Source organism: Falco biarmicus, chromosome 6, assembly GCF_023638135.1.
Source record: "Falco biarmicus isolate bFalBia1 chromosome 6, bFalBia1.pri, whole genome shotgun sequence".
NCBI lineage: Eukaryota > Metazoa > Chordata > Aves > Falconiformes > Falconidae > Falco > Falco biarmicus.
In genome coordinates, this window is record NC_079293.1 from 31,194,435 (window position 1) to 31,215,652 (window position 21,218).

A 21,218-nucleotide genomic window follows, 5' to 3' on the forward strand; every position below is an offset into this window, starting at 1 on the left:
CAGACAGACATTTGGAAATAAACACACACTTAGGGAATTTTTCAGAACTCAGGAAAAATGTAAGTAAAATACTTTGAAAGTGTATTCACAAAAGGTATCAACAAGTGCTTAGGATTTGAGATGGCGCTTCCCAAATTGTGGAGAGAAAAGCCTCAAAGACTAGAACTGTCTTCAAGCACAGAAAAATTCAGCTTGTCCTTATGACTAAGCATCGCTAAGGAGAGGCAGGAATTACAGAAGAAGGGGCCATATAAAGAAAACATTTAGCTGTCTAAAAGGAGGAAAGAAAAGAGTCCACAATGAATGTAAAATATTTTATTTATTGCAAACAAAAGCTGGATAGCAACATTGCACAATACCAAATTTTAAGCTTTTGAAATTCTCAGAAATTATTCTTCATTGTGATTTCTTTTTTGCACCATATATCTTTATAGTTATATTTTTACATTAGCTTTACATTATGACAAGAGTAAATTACAGAAATTAAGACAAAGTCTATATAAACTGCCAGCTTACTAATGTTTCATTTATATGTCAGCGTGTAACCATTTAACACTTCGATCTGAAAGGATTACCAGATTCAACGCTTTGCTAGTCATAACAGAATGATACGATCCACACCAATAATTTTTTTAAACTATTAAAAGTATATGGGAATTCACTGTGTCCTTATTTCAGCTGCGACAGAGAAACCAGAACACACTGCAAGTGTGCTGTTCTTATTTTGTACAAAACATAGGTAATAACTATGTTACTTCACTAGAACAACAATTTCTCCCTTTTGTGTAAGATCTCCAGCAAAAAGGCAGACAAATGCATAAATCCAGCATTTTTAGATCCAATGCTGAATAGCCTGGAGGGCAGTAGTGAAAGTCCTGAGTGCTGGATGAGTCCCTCGATGAGACATCAAGAGGGACCCGGCCTCTGCATTGAACCCTGCTTCTTTAAGTTGTTTTGCTATTTCCTCTACATCCCAGCCTCCCTCTCCGTGGTTAGCCAGTAAGTGGTCAATAAGGTGAGGATAGAAAGCAGTAGATATGCACTTCACCACTAATTTGGCATTGAGGAGCAAGGTAAGTATTTCAGCATCGCAATTGAAATCATCAACCTATGAAGAAAGAAAAATCTAAAGTAATTAAAAACTACCAGATACATCCATCAACCAGAACATGTCATGACTGTTCTAACTGCACAGCACGACCTTGAAAGAGAGATGAGTATTCCACACGGATTAACAACAGGGATACATGCTTTGCATATGTCGGAAAATGTAAAGGTATGTCTTTAATAGTTTCTGTCACAATAATGTAAATATTTGACCTGCATAAAATCAGGCAATAAGGATGCTTAGCAACCTGGCTAGGATTTAAAGAACAGCTTTATAGACTTTTCACAAGTTCTTAGCCCCAGTGCAGAACAGACTACGCCACTTACCTCCATATCAAGAATGACACTCTGAGGAAGGTCAGAGCAGAGAGTGTATTAATTTTTGGTCACCTTATATTAATACAATATGTTACATACCACATATTAATATGATAGGCAACATTTGCAGACCCAGCGAGATTTCCCAGAGTTTCAGCATTCACAGAAAGAATGAGATTTTCAGAAGAATACAACTTTTAGAAGGAAACATTCTTAAAAGATGTAGAGTACAGAGCTGCTTCCTCTGTGAGACACCCTGGATGCCTCAGAAAAATGTGGTTCCTTGAGAGCAAGTATCCTCTTGAAAGTCTTGTCTATAGCCTTACGAATAACACTACAGAATACTTCAAATTCTATTTCTGTTGATCTTGACATGTCTTTCCTGGGTTCCCTGAAATGCAGTGTTGTTTTAATCAGCTTAGGTGACTTACCACTTCAAGAAGTGCAATAAAAAAATATACTGGCCAAAGGAGGGATAGATAATAGTCAGTTTTCAATGACTATATCCTATCAAGTTAGAAATAAATTAATCAAATTATGCTACATTCACAAAACAACCTCTCAGTTAAAAAAAAAAAAAAATCTGTCTGATTAGCTTCTGGTTTTATTTTCTGTAAAATTGATGTATTATCTTACATGGTTGGTACCAGCAAGCAATGAAGACTCTCTGATCCAGTGATTTGGTACCCTTGAAGACCAATTAAACTGCTACACAGGACTACAGAATGTGGCTAGATTTGGAACTGAGACTTGACAGTTGAAATTAAGCAATTTTTAACCTAATTAGCATCACAAAATTTTCAACCCTGATGCGTTTCAGGACAGCATTTAAAGTTTCCTTGTCTCTCTGTTTTAGTTCAAAGTGAAACAGCGCAGAGCTTTGCTTTCCCATAATCATGTGCAATGTGCTCCATCGACCCCTTGCGCTGCTGCACGCTGCAACAAGCACTCCTTATAACCCGATTCTCTGTCCCACAAAGTTTCCACACCCATTTCTTAGTAACATGTAACAGTGTCAGTTTGCACTTGTGGGGTGGGTTTTGTAATTATTTTCCAGAAAGATCGAACAGAACAATAATCTATTAGTCTAGAAAACCAAATGTCCTGGTAAAAACAAACAAACAACAAAAAAAACAAAACAAAACAAATAAACCCAACCAACCAACCAACCAAAACAACTCTTACCTACTCAAGACACATAACACTGTGAGATATCAAGCACGCCATTTAACATGGATCATCTACTGCGGGAGACTACTCCCTCCCATTTTCCTATACAGGTAGTCAAACCAGAAACAGGATGTTCAAAGCATGTATCAGCAAAAGTACGTGATTTTCTCTTGAATGCATGGAATTCCAAGACTCCCAAGGTTTGGCATCTTATTTGGAGGAATCACCATTACATTTCCATGTAGAAGAACACAGAGTTCATGAGGAAATACCAGGTAGCTCCTTGCACTGAAGTGGGTAAGAAATCTGCAGCTAGCTTCAGGGGAGAGAACTTCCTCTGAAGTAACAACAAATTCTTTTAGAAGAAGGATCTTTTTTGCACATAAACATTAGTTGAAACATCCAATTAAGACAACTACTAAAAAGCAACGTTACCATTCCTGTGTTAAAAAGCTGCTGCTTCTGGGCAGACAGCAGAGGTAGGATCTTATCAATGAGTCACTGATCTGCCTGCATATGAAAAGCCCTTGCTATCCCAAGACCCTAACTAAGCCTTAAAACACTGGTTCCACCAAAGTTTATCGCTGATCCCAGAAACACTGTTCCAGCAATATGGGATGCAGCTGACTGCAGTTTAAGCAAGTCTCAGAGGTGCAAGTGTCTTCCGCACAAATGAACACACAAGCACTTTCCATATTGTGTGAACATGTGAATAAACTATAAACCACAATAATGACAAACTCAGAGTATATATGATGGAGAAAAATCATTATGCCCATCTAGACTTCCATGCTAAGGGTGCTAAACTTTTCATTGGTGTAAAATGTGTTACTTCTGGAAGGCTTAAATGGGAGCAGCTTTAGTTCTTCATATCCATTTCTCCTTCAGTAGGATTTGACAGCGCAGATTTAGCATGATGCCCGCACACAATGCACACATGTACAAGTAAAAGAACTAATGGAGTTAATTACACTGAGGAGAGGAACTCCAAACTTTTTCTCCTTTGACTTACATATCTCTTTGGGTTTTGGCTGAAATCTACTTTCAAGATGTAAGCATTCATGCAGTATCTCTGTTGACTAGCTCACTCCTTTAGACTGTGATGATCAATACCCTTCCCTGCTAGAGACATACATATTCATCTAGAAAGTGAGATGGTATAGAAACAGATTATTGCAACAGATGTACTCATTTCTACTGAAGCAGCGCTACGGCACTCTGCTTCAAATAAGGCCTGTGCATTTTATCAAATGTCTCTTTCATGCAGAATTTATAAATGGATCTGCATCTACAGATGGAAAACCACGTCTCAGAGCAAGGTTTCTGTCAACAGAAGTGAGGACCCACTTACGCTCTTTCTCCACGAGTCCTAAACTCTTTCTGCACATCTTCAGCAGGATGGGAAGAAGCCTCATCCCAGACTGCTAAGTGCTGCTTTTAGAGAGGGTGGGGGATTCAAGCTGTTCCCCTGCACAGCCTGTACTGACCCCTGCGCTGATTGCTGTATTTCTGAATCAGAATGGCAGTTTGTGTCTTACACTGAACTTGGTGCTGTCAGTGCATAATTAGTAAGGGCTAAGCATGCCTGCCTGGGGCTTTGCCATCAGCACACTAATATTATGAACTGCAAATAGGCTCAGGCTTGAGGCGTCAGCTCTACCAAGGCAGCAGGTCCCCTGGGCGTGCAGAGACAGGGAGCCTGCAGGTTTTAAGAAAGCCTGTGTGTGAAATAGGTCGGTGAAGATCCGTTTTGCTACAGGTGGCACCTCTTCTGACGCACTCGGAAGAGGAACTTAAGACATGTAAAAGGCTTCACTTATAAATCACTGAGGCCTCCACAAATCCACATGATCATGAATGCATATCAGCATCCAGTGTTCTTTCTGCTTGCTAATACAGCCTACACGGCCAGCGTACTTATACTTGCTATGATGCAGCATATCTTGCGGGGGCGGGGGGGGAACCCCTCCTCCTACAGTGAGAAATTCAGATAAGCAAGAGCAGGTCAGGTGTTATCTTTTGCTTAACTAAGAGGCAAGTCGGGGTCTGGGCAATTCCCCATCAGCATTGTTTGTGCAGGGATCTAGAGATTCTGCTATTAGCAAACAGACAGTATTTCATCCATAACTTATGCATTATAAAATCCATTCATTAAGAAATATGGATACTAATGGGAAGATAAGAGCTGCTGCTGATGTAACAGCAGAAAAGAACTGAACCTGCTACTTCCCTAAATATTAGCTCTCTGCTACTACTGGAGATAAAAATGCTTTTTGTTTATTTTCTTATTGGAGTCTACAGCTATAGGACAAATAAATATGGGGAGAGAAGAAAACAGAGAGATTATAAATAAAGTCTAGAAAAAACAAACTAAAGAAAGATATTTCACCATAATTACTGTTAGCTTACATTAGCTTATATACACATAATGCAACAAGATTTCTTTTAAAAGGTAAGCCACATCAAGTGAGTAGCCACAAATGGCATAAGACACTGGAGAACACTGGAAATTCCATTATTTCACATTCTTTATGATTTTTCATATTAAATTTTTCAATAAATCATGTTGCAAAGGTGGTATCAGTACTTCATCATCTAAAGTATAGTATGCAAATGGAGCTAAGGTATTGTTTTAGATTAACTAAAAAAAAAAATCTAGCTCTAATTTCTATTAAAGCCTTGACTGAAGAAGTATTTTCGCTGATTATATTAAGCCCCATTAGTAAGCTGTTTTAACAGTACAACTACCAACAGGTAACAGAATATTTACTTGCTCTGTCAGAAGTATAAAAATCACTTTTGAAGATAACCCAGTGAACAGACAACACTGAAACCCTTCCCAAAAACAATCTGACTCTTAAGAGCAAACTGAGCCCTATTGGCAGTAATAAACTTATTTAAGGAAACCAATTTTTAAAATTATTCACACACCACAGAGTAAGTATAGTTATTTCTGTTACCCAAAAAAGACAAGTGACAGTTTATAAAAAGATACGCAATAAAAAGAGAGGTCTGCAATTCCAAAAAAGCTTACACAAAAATCTTGGTTGTTTTATTACAGGCAAAAGCTATACAATTCTTAGTATCAGCACTTCAGCATCATCCTTAACTGTAAACATCCATAAAGCTGTCAGCAACATACAACAAATGGCTAACTAATACATCGTATCAGCAAGCCAGTGCTGTATTTTTCTCACAGCCATGTTTGTGAGCCGTGTTTGCATTATGTCAGGGAATCAATGGCTATGTTTTCCCTTTGCCAGATGTTATTTGTCCTTTTCCTGTTTAATGTAAGCAGAAATGGGCTTCCTATGAAAAATTCATTAAGAATTCTACAAAGAACATTAACAGGCCGAATACTGTTTTTAAAACGCAAATAGTATGCATACAAAATTATACTGGAGAAACAACATTGACACAGCTAAGCAATATATGCACTTTTAGTACAACACCAACTAATGTAATCATAAGAGATGCATATACAACAAGGAGTAAGAGATACTTTTCCAAACAACGGAAGAACAGCTTTTAAATTTAGCATGGCACTCTTCTGTACTAGTTGCTTTTCTAACACTGGCAGTGGAATGTTACATTCAAGGTACTGGCTAAGCTCTTTGCCCAATGTAATGAAGTCAATAAGTAAATTTTCATTGACTTAGGATGAAGCATTAGACCAAAGCTAAATGTTCTGAAACTTCTAAGTTATTTAGCAGTCTTACAGAACTATGCACTCAAATTAGTCATGAACTTAAAAGGAAAAATTAGAACAGCTTATCAAGCTGTCTCCTGCATAAGGCAGCCAAAAAGAAAATTATTTACGCCTGCACAGGTGTACAAAGTGCTTTATATTAGTAAAAAGATAATATGGTTCCTGGTCTCAAAACTCCAACATAAAGTAACCAACCTAGGGTGTACAAAACCAAAAGTTGTAGCATTTTAGAACAAAAAGGGCAGTTACGAGAGCAATACAATCAGTAACCATTCAGAAAGTGCTACTACGCAGAATTATGCTTTAAAATTAGTTAAATATAATGTACTTGGACACAAATTCCCACTGGCAAGCTTCAGAGCGAGTCACACAGCAGCTTCCACCATAACAAAAAAGTCAGTTTTGAAAGGTTAACAAGAACATGTAAGTGAGAAAGTGCATACATCCATCAGATCTCTGCTTGCTTTTCAGTGAGAACTTCTTGTTTAAAAACAGTTACAAAAAAAGCCTTGTTTTGCAGACACAATCTGAAATTGCAGGTGGTAAAAGAAAACTATCAAAAAAATTCAGAGATTATTATATTGGTGATTAATATTTATAAAATTATGTTCTGCATAAAATTTGTGGTTTATTTATATAAAGAAAAGGGAACAGGCACATCTTCATAAAAACCTGTGGTTCTTTACTGAAAATGCCAAACTGAACTAGGAAATACTCCAAGTTCATATTGGATGCCAACTATGGCATTGGAAATTTCATACAAGCAGATACGTATTATGTATGATACACCCTGCCATCTTCCATGCTACCATTTTAAATGTTCATAGAGAACAGGTTAAAAAAGCTGGTACTTCATCTATTTTGGTAACCAAGTCCTTTGGAAGGAAAAATAGCAGTGTCTGAGATGGAGCCTGTGCTTCCAGATCTGTTGCTTCTCTGGCTGGTCCTCACTGCTGTGTTCTAGAAAGGAGATAAATCCTTTCTCAAAGTATTCAATGGTTACAAAAAGATAAAGATTCTGGAATACAATGTGTGGCATAATAAGGAGACACAGCACATAAGCAGGAATAAATGAGGAGGACAGACTTAAGGGAGAATCCAGGGTAAGAGCAGGATGTAGAATTATCTTTTCTAGGCAACAGAAGATGGTGTGAAAGTAGGGAATAGGATTGCACCATTTGTTGCAACCAAGGAATCTGAAAAATTTTTATCATTCATATAACTAGAGCAGAGGGCCTGCCCTAGAAGGCTTATGCAGAAATAGGGGCATGTTTGCCACTTTTGTGCATCTTGGAAAAGAATTACAATTTCAATCTGAATTCCTACAATTCACAATTTAAAAGCTTTTGTGTTTGGGGATGCTTATTTTTAAAAGATATACACAGTTCCATTTTTGTTCCCATATGGGCAGTTTCATTTTGAAGTAGCAGATGGGAAATTTATGACAAATTGTTATTTTATATTGAAATACGCAACCAAGAGCTCCTTAAGATATGGTGCAGCTGGGAAATATTAGAGATGAGGTTTTTTTTACTTAGATATTATAATTCTGGAAATGTTCAATGCAGTTAATTTAGCCAGACAAGAAAGCCATTCCCTTTCATATAAAGGTCTCAGACAATACCTCCCTTCTCTTTTGTTGTGGTAGAATGCCAGATCATAAGCCATAGCTAACATACACTCTAAGGAAGTAAAGTTGTACACGCACAAGTTCAATTAAGAGCTTCAAGAAGTTTTAAACACAGCTCAGTTTTCAAAAGATAAGATAAAAATATAATGCTTTTGTCTAGGAGACTAGCTTTCATCTTTTTAGTTATTCCTTCTTAATTGAAAAGTTAATATGGGAGGGGAGTAATGTAACTTTATATAACACGAAAACTACAGTCATGTCTGTTAGTTCTTGTCCAAAGAAAACAAGATAGCCTTTAGGTGGTTTTTTTCCCCCAGAAACTTTGCTACAGTATCAAACAAAACCTGTTTAGAATTGCATGAAAGTCCCCAAACATACCATCTTGCATTTCAACTTTTCCACAACAAGAACCCATGATGTAACAGCTCTCCACGTGTATATAAACTGCCAGGTTTGCCAGAAACAAACTCATCTGCTGTACTATTATCACTTTAAAAAAACCCAAAGTGCTAAAATATTAACAGAGATAACAATCTACTTTATATAACAGAATAATTTCTGCTCTACCACACTGACTCAAAATACCGTATTAGATAAAGGAAGTACTATGAGTTTTAATCACCTCAAATATATATAAAAGATCTTAGTAGCCCTGTGTTACTACTCACCGTGGAGACAATAGCTGTGGAAACTTTTTATAATGATAAGGGTCTCAATAGTCTCTGCTTACTGTATGAAGATAAAAGAGCCAATTTATTACCTCGAACTCTGAAAGGTGGTTAATTCAACTGCTCATACCTTAGCAACAGCTGTTATCTGCTCCAGTGCCACAGCGTGAAGATCTTGATCTTTGCTTTCTACCAGCAGTTTCAGGGATGGCAGCAGAAGGGACTGGTTAAGCAGCAGTGAACATAATTCTTTTATACACTGAAAATAAAAATAAACTCATTTGGTGAGTACCTCTGGAGATACTAACACCATCATTCACACTAAAATTTATGAAAATTCTATGTCAAATGCAAAATGAGAACCAAACTTCTACAACAAATTAACTCCCTGTTGGAAATAACTCTTCAGAAACTTGAAAGGACAAATCTAAAACAAAGTGGAATGCAGGGTTATAAGTGCAACATTTGTTATATTAAGACAAGGCAGGTACTGAATCACCATTACAACCCAGAGTTTTACTGTAAGAACAACACGGCAATCACAGCTTTCTGTGGGACTAATATATTTATGCTTACTGGAATACTGCAAAGCTCAGGAAGAAACTTAACAGACACCTGCGATATTTCTGTAACTCAATTATGCAAGGAAATAACAGTACATACCAGAGTTCAATCTTTCGAAATTTTATGCTGTTTTTATACATGATTAAAGGTTAGCAAATTCAATTTTCTTTATTCATCTGATTTGTCATGGTTTGTAATATAGCGCTAATTTAGCATCATAAATCTTCTACAAAAAGAAACTGACCAGAGAAATGTCTTTTAAAAAACAAACAAACAAAGTCCCACAACAAACCTACTGTGCATTTCCAAATCTTTAACCTGGCCTTCAGTTAAAACAAATAAACGAAACATCCTACATGTAACTTGTGGGCTGGGGTTTGTTGGTTTTGGTTTTTTTTTTTCCCTCAGCATTGCAGTGATTTATTCATTTATACATAAAAAAGTACTTCAACTAACAAAACCCGTTATAAATCAAATTATAACTTCCATTTCCCTTTTTGCCATTTCCAAGACTTTAGGTCATTTGTCACAACTGCTTTCCAATGAGGCTCATCAGAGATGTCCCATGTTCCAGGACAAATTACATTAAATGCTTTGGATATTGTATGGTGATCACCTTGAAAATGGTTTCCAACTCTTAGAGGTGCGCTCTGGTTCACTCCAACATTTGGAGAGCAATTGTCAAAGGAGGTCATCCGCTAAATATTAAGCTGAGAGTATGCAAGTCATGTATTTTTTTTATACCTTTTGCAGTTTAATGACAAGAGTAACAATTTGATGACCAAGACGCAACCACACCTTCAGCAGCATGGTTTTAGTAGCTGTGCACCTAAAAGCCTAAAAATTATTTGAAGATGAGGAGACATTAAATGCTTTGACTGTAATGTACTGCAGAGATACCTGGCCTTGCTTGGCACAGGGAGCTCCCTCTTCACGTTGATCAGTCTTTTCTAAATTTATACCTTCAAGAAACACTGCCTAAAAGGCTATATCCTATCACACTGAGCTCTGAGTCACTGAGGCAAGGCTTGTTCTCTTACCCAAACTTGTTCCTTTAAACTTGTATTGTGTACCACTACTAATTGCTGATGTTTTTAGTGAAAGATACGATACAGGATCACGGAACAAAAAGGTTAAATTAGCATTAAGCTCTGACTGATCAGTCACATGCTTATTAAAACTTCTGATAATTTAATATTCCATTGTATTTGAGCAGTGCACTACCATTCCAGCAAACTTACTGAATGGTAGAGATTCATTCTGTGTCTCTCTTTCTTGAAAATGTGTATCCACAGCAAAAAATGCAACTTATGTTCAGAAAAATAAATTCTGAGAGTCATAAGATATATAACCTCAGAAAACAGAAATTTTACCATGCTTGCTAACTTATTCTGTCTGAAAGCCTTTCAAAACTAACTGGAGAAGCAGTAACATATGAAATAAGTCATAACTATAAAAAGGCTCTCTAAAAGAACCCCAAATCATATTTTGGGATTGTAGGAGGAAGAAAAGGAAACCACACAAATTGTAAAATGTAACTAGGTACTGTACATTTTTAAAGCAAGAAGGCAGGGAAAGAAAAGAAACAGATGTTGCATCAGTTTGCTGTCTCAATGAGCTGCTTTAAAAAAAAAAAGAAAAATTAGATCTCTCAGCAAGCAAATGCAATAATACAGACATTAACATTGCTATTTTCAAAGCAACAGCATTTAACTCCCATGATATGCCTGCATTTTGTTTGCTTCTTAGATGCTTCATAATATACTCTAGTACTGGTTACATGTTCTAATGGGGTTGTTCTAACAATCTGCCTTGCTCACCACAGAGGCATAAAAGGCCTCCACATAAGGAAACACATGCTTAGCTATCCAGTTAACTTCTGTTTATCTTAGAACAATTATATTTTGAAGCCAAAGGTCATTAGCTTTCATGTAGGTACCACTCGGATGACTTGAGTAACTTTGTGCCTGATGATAACATGTCTAGCAAACATATCCAGTCTTAACTACAAAAATATTTCAGTATAGAGAATCCATAATCTCTCTTGAAGGAGAAATAACACATTCCAAAAGTTATTTTTACTTACTGTCAAAATATCATGTCTTATGCTAAAATTTCAAATGGTATAAATTAAATTCAATTGGTTCTTGTTACACCTTTCTTTGTAAAACAAGATTTTTAGTAGCTTGTGTTCTATCTAAAAATATCTGCAGAGTACAATCAATAACCTCTCAATCTCTGGTAAGATAATGCACTGCACTCCTTCAGTCTTCAAGATATTTTCATCTGTGCACTAATTTTTGCAGGTTCTCTCTTTTGCCCCTCATTTTTCTATGCCCTCTTGAAATGCAGCTATACTAACAGGGTATTTTACTTTAATGCCAGTCTCGCATGGAGAAGGGTACTTCTTATCCACTCTTCTTCACTTGATATCTCGTAAGGTAAGGCTGCACTTCCTCTGTTTTGCTTATGACACTACTTTGTGATTAATGACATACTGATATATTTTTTAAAATATTAACGAAAAGCCAAGAAAAGCAAAATGCTAAATACCTTTTTTGCTTTAATTCTTATTAAAATGTCAGGCAGACGAACAGCTAACAGTTGACGATAATAGTAACGGGTGAGAGTACAGCACTGAAAATTCAGCCTACAAAAAAAAAATCACCCCCAAACACCTAAAGAAATAATAAATCAAGTAAAGCGATATCACCCTCCAGACAGGTTATAAAAGACTGGAAAAGAGAAATACAGTCTGTCTTTCAAGCAGGCACACAAGGGGAAAAGATATTGTAGACCTATCAGATACTCCCCGTTCATGAAAGCCATCAAAACATAAAATGAAAAACTAACCAAAAAAAGTGTATGGAAGTATGTTCCCACAGGGCCCTGCAACAGGTTCTACAGTTAGGAATAAGGCCATCACTATGGCACATTTTGACTTTAGCAAGACTTTGAAAACGTCACATGAAACACTCACTGTGCTCTGCACCAGGGAAATAAGGCACCAGGGAAATAAGGTGTAGGATAATGTGGTCCAGCATGCAAAATCTTGGAGTGGCCTCAATCTCTTTTTCCACAGGAAGGGAGTGGACAGCTTGCCAAGCACTGAATACTGAACAGTACAACTAACTCCTCGTATCTCTGCCAGAAATGACTGCACTGCTGCTCTGGACAGAAATTGGAAATCCAGCCCTAGGCAGCAAGCCACCACCCACAGCACTTCTCAGAGCAACACAAGTGGCTTTCTTTTGGCAATAAGCACTCAAAAGCCTTTGAGTGTCTGCCTGCCTGCAGTGAGAGGCTGTGCTAAGAGAGGCCATGATCTTACCTGCGAGAGGGACAGGAAAGTCCTAATTCAAAATCTGGAATAGCACGATTTAGCTGAAACCTTTCTAAGATAACTTTTCTGTCTAGGTAGGTGGCTACCAATGGTTCACTGTGACACCAGTGAGGCATATTAAGTGGATTTCATAGAAATCTGTTTTGGGTCCAGTATTCAGTATTTTCATGGATGGCTTGAAGGGCTGGATAATGAGTAGTACAAACAGCATTGTGTCTGGAGAGGCTCAAAGCAGACTGAAGGGCAGCATTTAAATTCAAAATTATCTGAACAAAATGAACAGGGACAACTGTGAACAAAGAAAAACATATAATGTAAACTCACAGATAAAAACAGGAACTAGATACATAAATAGAAACAAGGAGACCAATTGGCTGCTACGTTATTCTCAGAGATAAGCATCTTATGGCTACTAGGACCACAGGGTGACTACAGATAAGAGACTAGATGCATTCTCCCATTGAGGTGTTTATGTTAACTGGCATATGATGCATAGTTTGATAGAAAAACATGAGATATTCAGGAGTCACACTTTAACAGTTGCTGGGGGGAGAAGGATTTGCCCCTTTCTAAAGAGATTAATCAGACAGTCCAAACACATGTGCCTTCCAAGCAAATAAAACAATGCTTATTTCAATTAAGAGGAATGGAAAAAACTATCCACTGAATAGTGTAAATAAAATAAAAACAAACCAAAAACCCCACACGCAGACAAAAAACAAACCACACACACAGATACAAAGATTAAAGCTACGCAGCTCTCCAAAAGACATTAAAAAAAAGAACTTGGCTATAAAAAAATTAGGAAGACCAGCAGGAAGTAGAATAAAGGAAGAGAGAAACCTTTTTGGTTACATCCAAAGAAACAGTTTTCCTTACTTCTAGACCATCATGACTTGAAGTTAAATGTTTTTTCCATCACAACCTTTGGACTTCAGAATGGCATATGTTATTCATGGTGATAAATTGATATCTCTGTTTTTAGAATACCATCATTCTACGTCTTTCTTAATCAGTGTATTTATTGAAATGTGAAGTAATCTAAACAGGTTAATTGTCAGTAATCAGATTTTCATCTTATTCAGCCACGTGGTTTCAGCTCTCCAATTTGTGCACTTAAGTAATGCAGCCGTGCATACAAATAAGTTACTTAAATTTATCCATGTCATTCCCCCTCTTCCCAAGTAGAGATTGAAAGCAATCAACCTTGTTTGTAGATAACTGTACAATTACACACTTTAGAGCAACTCCTCCTGTTGCTGTATAGCAATCTGTTCGTAGAAAAGGTATATTTTACATTGGTGAAGGTAGTTTATGCTTGAGGACCAGAACACCCTCATACTGTACCTGTATATTCACACCTACATGGAAGGCTCTTCCAACACCCTGTACCATTAAAAAAGGAAGGCACCTCCAAACAAAGCTGCCAACCAATACCAAAACTGTCTGCAAACAGGGACTTATGGAGTTCAAGAAAAAGTTTACTCAATGAAGTGAGCAAATCATGACCTATTCTTGAGCAGAACTCTTGGTGAACTGACTTGCTGTATGACAGTGACTCTCAGTGGGATCTGTCTTCCTGGATCATTGAGCTGAGGTAGAAAATCCTACTTTCACAAAGTTTGACTGCTCCTGGGCACAAGTAAGACCATGAGTTTACAAGCTATGATGCACCATTCAATACCTTATAAAGAAAAGCTACATATAATTACACCATTTCCAGGGATAGAGACCTGCCTTCCACCAAAAACTTTTGGTGGAATGAACTAATTAATTTATGTATTTACCATTTCAGCTTACTGACACTTTCCAGAATCACATTTTACATAGATTTTGAACTTGACTCAAATCAGTCTGTTGGACTACTTAAAAAACCCACATCCCCACCTGTCTGTATTTTAAACAGAATGTGTTGTTTCTATTCTGCTTCTAGTCTTAACATCAGCTGTTTTCCCAGCAGAGTGTGATTGCGTTAAGATAAAGGATTAATCAGCCTTCTAAAAATATGCACGACTACTCTGAAGTTGTGCAAAGTTTATTAAGCATTTCTCCAATCTGTCTTCATTAATATACAATGTTTATGTACAAAATGCTTCAATAATTTTATACTTAAAAGATGCTTGTCTTGAAGTATGCATACATAGTTAAGGAAGATAGAACACCATGATTATTACAAAGCAATTACTTGTTGTTATTATTATGTTTTTTCCATTTCCAACACATTTTGCAAGGATTCCTCACTAAACCTTTACGCATTTATTAGTAGAGAAAATTACCGATAATTTAATTAACAGCTTTTGCCACACTGACTTCAATAACAATACACTACTAAAGACTTTCTACAAGTATGTCAAAGAATAATTTATACTGGAACAGACCTCTAAAGGACAGCCAATCCAACCAGCCTTCAATCAAAGCAAGTCCAACAAGATCCAATTGCCTGTGACATAATCCAGTCAAGTTCTGAATACATGCAAGGATGGAAACTCCAGGTCTCTTCTAGGCATCCACCTGCTCTAACGTTTCAAAATTTTAATGATGACAAACATTTTCCTTATATGTAATGTGAGTTTCTGGTGATGTAACTTATCTCTATTGCCTCTTGTCCTAGCACTGAACATCTCTGAGAAGAGGCTAGCTCCATCTCCTCTGCATGTTTCCTCATCTGCATATTTAAAGACAGCAATATGATCTCCCTCAGCCATCTCTTTTTAAAACAGAATGAACCCATCATTCTCAGCCTCTTTGCATCTTTTGCGCTCCAGCCCCGTAATCATCTTGCTAGCTCTCTACCAAACTTGATCCAGTATGGCAACATCCTTCTTGTAGCTGGGACCCCAAAACAGGACTCGTATCCATGACACCCAGAGTTAAAACTTACCTTGACAGGGAGCATGTGCTTTGTTTCATACAAAGAACGGCAGATTTTCAAAATTTCGTTTCCTGTGTTCTCCTTTTCCTCAGGTGGGCATCTCTGTAGCATAACAGTCCCCAGCTTCACCCAGGGATTATCATTTGTGCACAATCTGCCCAGAAAAAACAGAGGTGTAAATAGAATATAAATATACATACACTCCTCCACTGTTTTCTGTAGGTTTTTTTTCTTTTTTTAGCATGTGTGAGTTAGAGAGAGGAAAAAGTTTTGAGACAAGTTACCATCATGATGCCATCATTCTTTCAATGCAGCAAAGAAGCTTTAAGTGTTTTTGAGTTATGACATGCTGTTACAATCCCTGAGGAATCACACACCAGATAAATATTGATCAGACTGGAATAACATAGGAACAGCTCCTCCTGGCTTCACACCAGCTGATTTCCCAAGCAGAATGGTATCAAGGGAGGGGTGACAGGAATCCAGAATTCCTAATTTTGTTTGCTTTGATCACATTCCAACAGCATCTGTTTCTCAAGTATCTGTCTCTTGCTTCTCAGTGGAGAAAATATTTCCGAGATTCAAATTCTAATTTTCAGGTTCGACAAGTACAAACAAAAATAAACTTTTTATATAGCCCATCCAAACAGGGTAGGAGAGTGGAAGTACATGCGTCTGTTGTTCTTGTCCGCTACTAGGTATGGACACAGATACATTTATTTCACATATTTAAAACGTTCTTTTCATTCCACACAGAACTTTATGCCATGTCACTGTTACACAGTCAGACTTAAACAGACAGCAGACAGTAGATACAAGTACATTTTATCACGCATGATGGCAAAGGCAATGTTTCTTGGCCTACAGCCCCTGGTTGCTAGATCATGGAGCTGCTTGCCTACTTTTGATAGGGATAGGTGTACTTGGTAGGACTGGATGCACTGACAGAACTGGGTAGCAGACCAGGGCTTTTAAATGACAACGTGAAATTTAACACTGGAATACATCCACACTGCCATTTTCCTAATGTGAATTAAGGTAATGCATTTGAATTCCTTTCTACAATGAGCTAAAATCATGCACAATCCCATCTTAGACTGTGATTATATTAAGCCACAGTAACACAAACACTATGTTCATCTGTGCATAAACTTAAGGCGGCACAAAAGGTAGTTTAAAAATCACTCCACCAATCTCTTTGGCCATTAATCAGCATCCCAAAGATATGGAAAACTTTTCATTTTAGCTTGAAGGAAAAAGAAAAAAAAATAATCACAGCAAGACCAAATCTGGCAGGTTGGTCTTACAATTTAGAGTAAATTACGATACTCAGCTAGCACATACAGGAAGGAGCAGTAAAATGCTGTCAAAGCACTGCTTTTCAAAGATATTATTTAGCAGCAATCATTGAAAGTAACACATTAATATCACTGTAAATTGAGTCCATAAATAGAGTCTGTTGGATTGACATATACTAAGGAATAGGTCTGACAGCTCTGGAGAGGACAACCACCAGTATCTACTATTTCATGTATAAAAGCTATCTCCTCCTCATCTTCCACTTCAAAATGTACGTAAAGGAATAAAACCAGCTCCACATGAAGCTGATGTTATATCCTATTGTGAAAACCATACAGAGATGCTAGGAGTGGGTAACTTTGAATGCAAATTAAATATAAGTCATTGTCTGTATTCATTCTGACAACTTAATTGAGCCTTTCCATCAGTCACAGTCACTGAGCACAGAGCTGCCACAAATCAGGCTGGGAACAGCAGAGCTCTTCCTCTCCTTTCCCTCCAACCTGATGGGTCAAACCCAAAGATGCCAGCTTATTCAACAAGCAGAACATGATACACTTAATCTGTGAACCCCTAGAAACTTCAGAAGAAAAAAATGCCTGCAACTCCTTCGTTGGCACTGGCTAAATTGATAGTTCCTGCTATGTGATCCATCTCTTGCTTAAAGGCATAAACAGTCATAATGAATTTCCATTTTTATAGCTGCTGCCTCCAGAGTACATTAAGAAAACCTGTAAGAATTTCCCATTAGAAAAAGAAAAGAAAACAACAACAAAATCACACTACTAAACACAGAAGTCAGAAATAACCAGAAAGATGGAAGGCAATCAAGGCTTGCCACATGCAGGTTTATTTCAGTAAAGGATCAGATATATACATTACATCAATAAAGCTTTTCTCCACACAATTCCTTACAACTATTTCAAATACTTGTGTGATCTATTAACAAATACCCATTATCTTCTGTATCTAAATAAAAACAATATTCAGTTACCAAAGATTTGACACCTACAGGTAAAATTTAGTTTTCTTCTCTCCTGAATTTTACCTTAGTTCAACTATGGTTAAAAAAAAAAGGCTTTTTTTCAACATGAAAAAAAGTAATTATTTAAAAAACTCAGCATGAACACATTATTTTTTTTTGCCCAGAACCAAAACAGGGGAATTTTTAATTAAGTTTAAAAAAGAAAAGTGAACTAAGCTATTGAGTCCCTAAAAGCAGGTCTTTTTTAATTCCAAAAAAAGCTAGCCTTTTTTAATTCCAAAACACCTTATCAATACTTAATTAAAATTAATATTAAAAAATGCCTTTTGAATGTAGGTAGGCAGCAAGTTCCAAAGAACTGCAGAGCTTCAGGTAGTGTCAATAATTTTTTAAAAAAATATCTTCATGAAATGCTTAAAATGACATCTGACTATGAGACACCTAGGCAGAAAAGCATCGATGCATAACAAGAGTGTGAAAATAAAATTTTAAAAGTAAATTGGTTTGAGTGCTGACTGAAACATCCAAGCTACCTCTTTGTTTCCTCACAGTCATCATGGCATATTATGCTATGAAGAGAAACAAATTTGCAGGTGAATAATGAGTTTTATTATAGCTGGAGTGTTTTAAAACACATGAACTCAAAAACCCTCTGAAACATTAAAAAGCACAGAGGTCATAAGAGTTCTTTAAGAAATAAAAATCTACTAAAAAAGAAAAAATCCCAAACTTAAGTTCTTTTACTCCTTCTTCCTTTTGAGCCTTCACAGAATGTAAATTGTAAATTTTCTAGCTTTACATTCCAGTATATGTATTAGATATTTACAGTTAGGTTGAAACCCAAAATTCTAAGTATTCAGATGACTCAGACTTAAAGTCCCCAGTTCTTGCACATATCATGCCATTGTTGATAACTGACTGAAGCAGAGAAGGAAAAAGTAAGTAAAGATTAAACAAAAATCTTAATACGTATGACTAAACAACTGGCTTATCTGCTCATAGTTTTCCCCTTTGCTCAAGGATTTCTTAATATGACATCTTTTAAAATGAGACTGTGGAAAAGTACTTCCTGCTCCTCTCTCCAAGCCAGCCAGCAAGGTAGGTTTTTCAGGAACACAACTTCAGGAACATAGCTGTAAAAAACCCTAGGCTGGTAAGCATAATTGAATGCTGTTAACATGGAAATACACAACAGAAGCAGAAGAAGGAAGAATGACCAATGCAAGAAGAGAAGAGCCCAGAGCAGACCTTATACCCTAAAGGAGTTATGATACAGGTGATGTAAATATTTTGCACAAATTTTCAGACTGCACAGATCTTGGAACTAAGAGGTATCCCACCCCTGAAATTTAATCCGTTGTTAGTTGTGAAAACAAATCACATTTAATCATTAATTTGTTTTCTCTTCTTCAATTGAGGAAGTCAGCATGAAGGAACAGAACACCAAGTGGGAGATAAAATTAAATATTTTTTAATTTCCTCTGTAGCAGTAGACAAGAACTACCTATATATAAGAAGTGTTCTCCTTTCACAAAATCTTTAGTCTTTCTGTTCGACATAAGGAAAAAGAATTTTGCTAATTGCAGTAATATTTCACTTGACAATCTGTTCCATAAGTTTAACGCTTCATTATTTTTTTAACCTCAAACACTACCTTAAAGTTTGACAGTTCCCACACACTGTGAGGCATCCAATTTTTCATTACAATTAAAACAAAACTAGAAAGAAAAGTTGGAATATGAATTTCTGACAGATCAAACAGCAGTCCTCATACTACTTAATGTACAGAAAAAAAATCTTTAGCTCTTAAAAGCATCACAAAGAATTTAAGATTTATGCTTATCCAGAAACTACAAACAAACTACAGGCTTGAAGGTGAAAAACCCTTACAGATCACCTTCTATATGGAGCAGTTCTCTACACTACACAAAAGAGTTACTTAAGACTTAATTTTCCTGACATATCAATGCACATAACTTTGGGGAGCGTAGTCCTCAGGTAAAAAGAGTCTATAATTCAATTACTTTGGAGTATTGATATAAGCATAATTTAATGTCTCTAACATAATGATCATCAGATATAACATGGCACATTGTACTAGATAGCAAAAAAATTATTATTGCTCTCCTTGAAAGATATGTGACTTTTACCTCATAAGATTAAATGAATGCTTTTATCTTAGAAGTGATTATGTTATAGAATATAACAACTAACATTTTTTTACTTCTAAACTTGTTCAAAGTCACAGAAAAAAACCCAAAGAACTGGTAAATAATAATGTAGTTAAGATGTTCCAAATTAACATCTCCAACAAATACCCATTCTAATGGGTACAATGCTGAAGTTCTAAGTAATTATTTTAATTTAAAATTCTTGAGATGGTCTTTATTCTTTACTTCTGAATACTCCACTTACAGACAGAAAGAACAGATAGTGGATCCAGAAAAGAGAAGCACCACTGCTTGGTACCGTTACCCTCACAGACCTCTTGCAGACTGACTGGCACAGCTATCCGAACACTAATTTCCAAATGTTTTTCTGCATTCTCCAAATGTAACTTGGAATGGAAAAAACAGTCAGAAATTTCTATTCCTTTTTATGGATTTTGTACATACTGACAAAAATAAGAGCAAAATAAATACTTTAAACTAAAACAGATTTAGTAGTAAAACTATCCTGTGCAACAGTTCAGGCAAAAAAATCGTTTTCTGTCTCTTCCATGAAACATACTACATACGTATACATAGTTTTTACAAGAAACTGTTCCGATTCAATTCTGCTTTAACGAAACCATTTATTCTTCCTAGTGTGACCCTTTCCAAAGCTCATATTCCTCTTCATCATACTTGAATTAATTGACTGAAAACTAGATGATATTATCAAGAAAGAAGACTCCACAGAAATCATTTAGATTGGAAAAGACCTTTAGGATAATGACCCCAAGTGTTAACCCAAATGCCATGTCCATCTTAACCCAAATGCCATGTCCATCTTAAGTGCCACATCTACACATCTTTTGAATACCTCCAGGACAGTGACTCAACCACTTCCCTGGGCAGCCTGTTGCAATGCTTGACCACTCTTTCTGGGAAGAAATGTTTCCTAATGTCCAATCTAAACCTCCCCTGGCGCAACTTGAGGCCATCTCCTCTTGTCCTGCCACTTGCTCCTTGGGACATGAGTCTGACACCCACCTCACTGCAACCTCCTTTCAGGTAGTTGTAGAAAGCAGTAAGGTCCTCCCCAAGCCTCCTTTTCTCCAGGCTAAAAACCCCAGTTCCCTGAGTTGCTCCTCATGAGACTTGTGCTCCAGACCCTTCACCAGCTTCATTGCCCGTCTCTGGACTTGCTCCAGAGCACCTCTACATCCCTCTTGCAGTGAGAAGCCCAAAGCTGAACACAGTGTGCGAGGTGCAGCCTCACCAGTGCCAAGTACAGGGGGACAGTCACTTGCCTAGTCCTGCTGGCCACACTGTTTCTGACATGAGCCAGGATGCTGTTGGCCTTCTGGGCCACCTGGGCACACTGACAGCTCATGTTGAGCTGGCCGTCA

The 21,218-nt window shown here is 37.0% G+C and overlaps 1 protein-coding gene across 1 annotated transcript in view; it reads right to left on the reverse strand.

Annotated features, from left to right (window-relative positions):
* Positions 1–300: 300 nt before the first annotated feature.
* The window catches only part of NBAS (NBAS subunit of NRZ tethering complex), a 183,653-nt gene continuing 162,735 nt past the window's right edge, over positions 301–21,218 (reverse strand). Inside the window, exons 50-52 of the mRNA XM_056342886.1 lie at positions 15,391–15,535; positions 8,733–8,861; positions 301–1,108 (exon numbers count right to left, since the gene is read on the reverse strand). Of these exons, the coding sequence (XP_056198861.1) occupies positions 833–1,108; positions 8,733–8,861; positions 15,391–15,535 (550 nt within the window). The 3' untranslated portion in view covers positions 301–832. The remainder of the gene's footprint in view (positions 1,109–8,732; positions 8,862–15,390; positions 15,536–21,218) is intronic.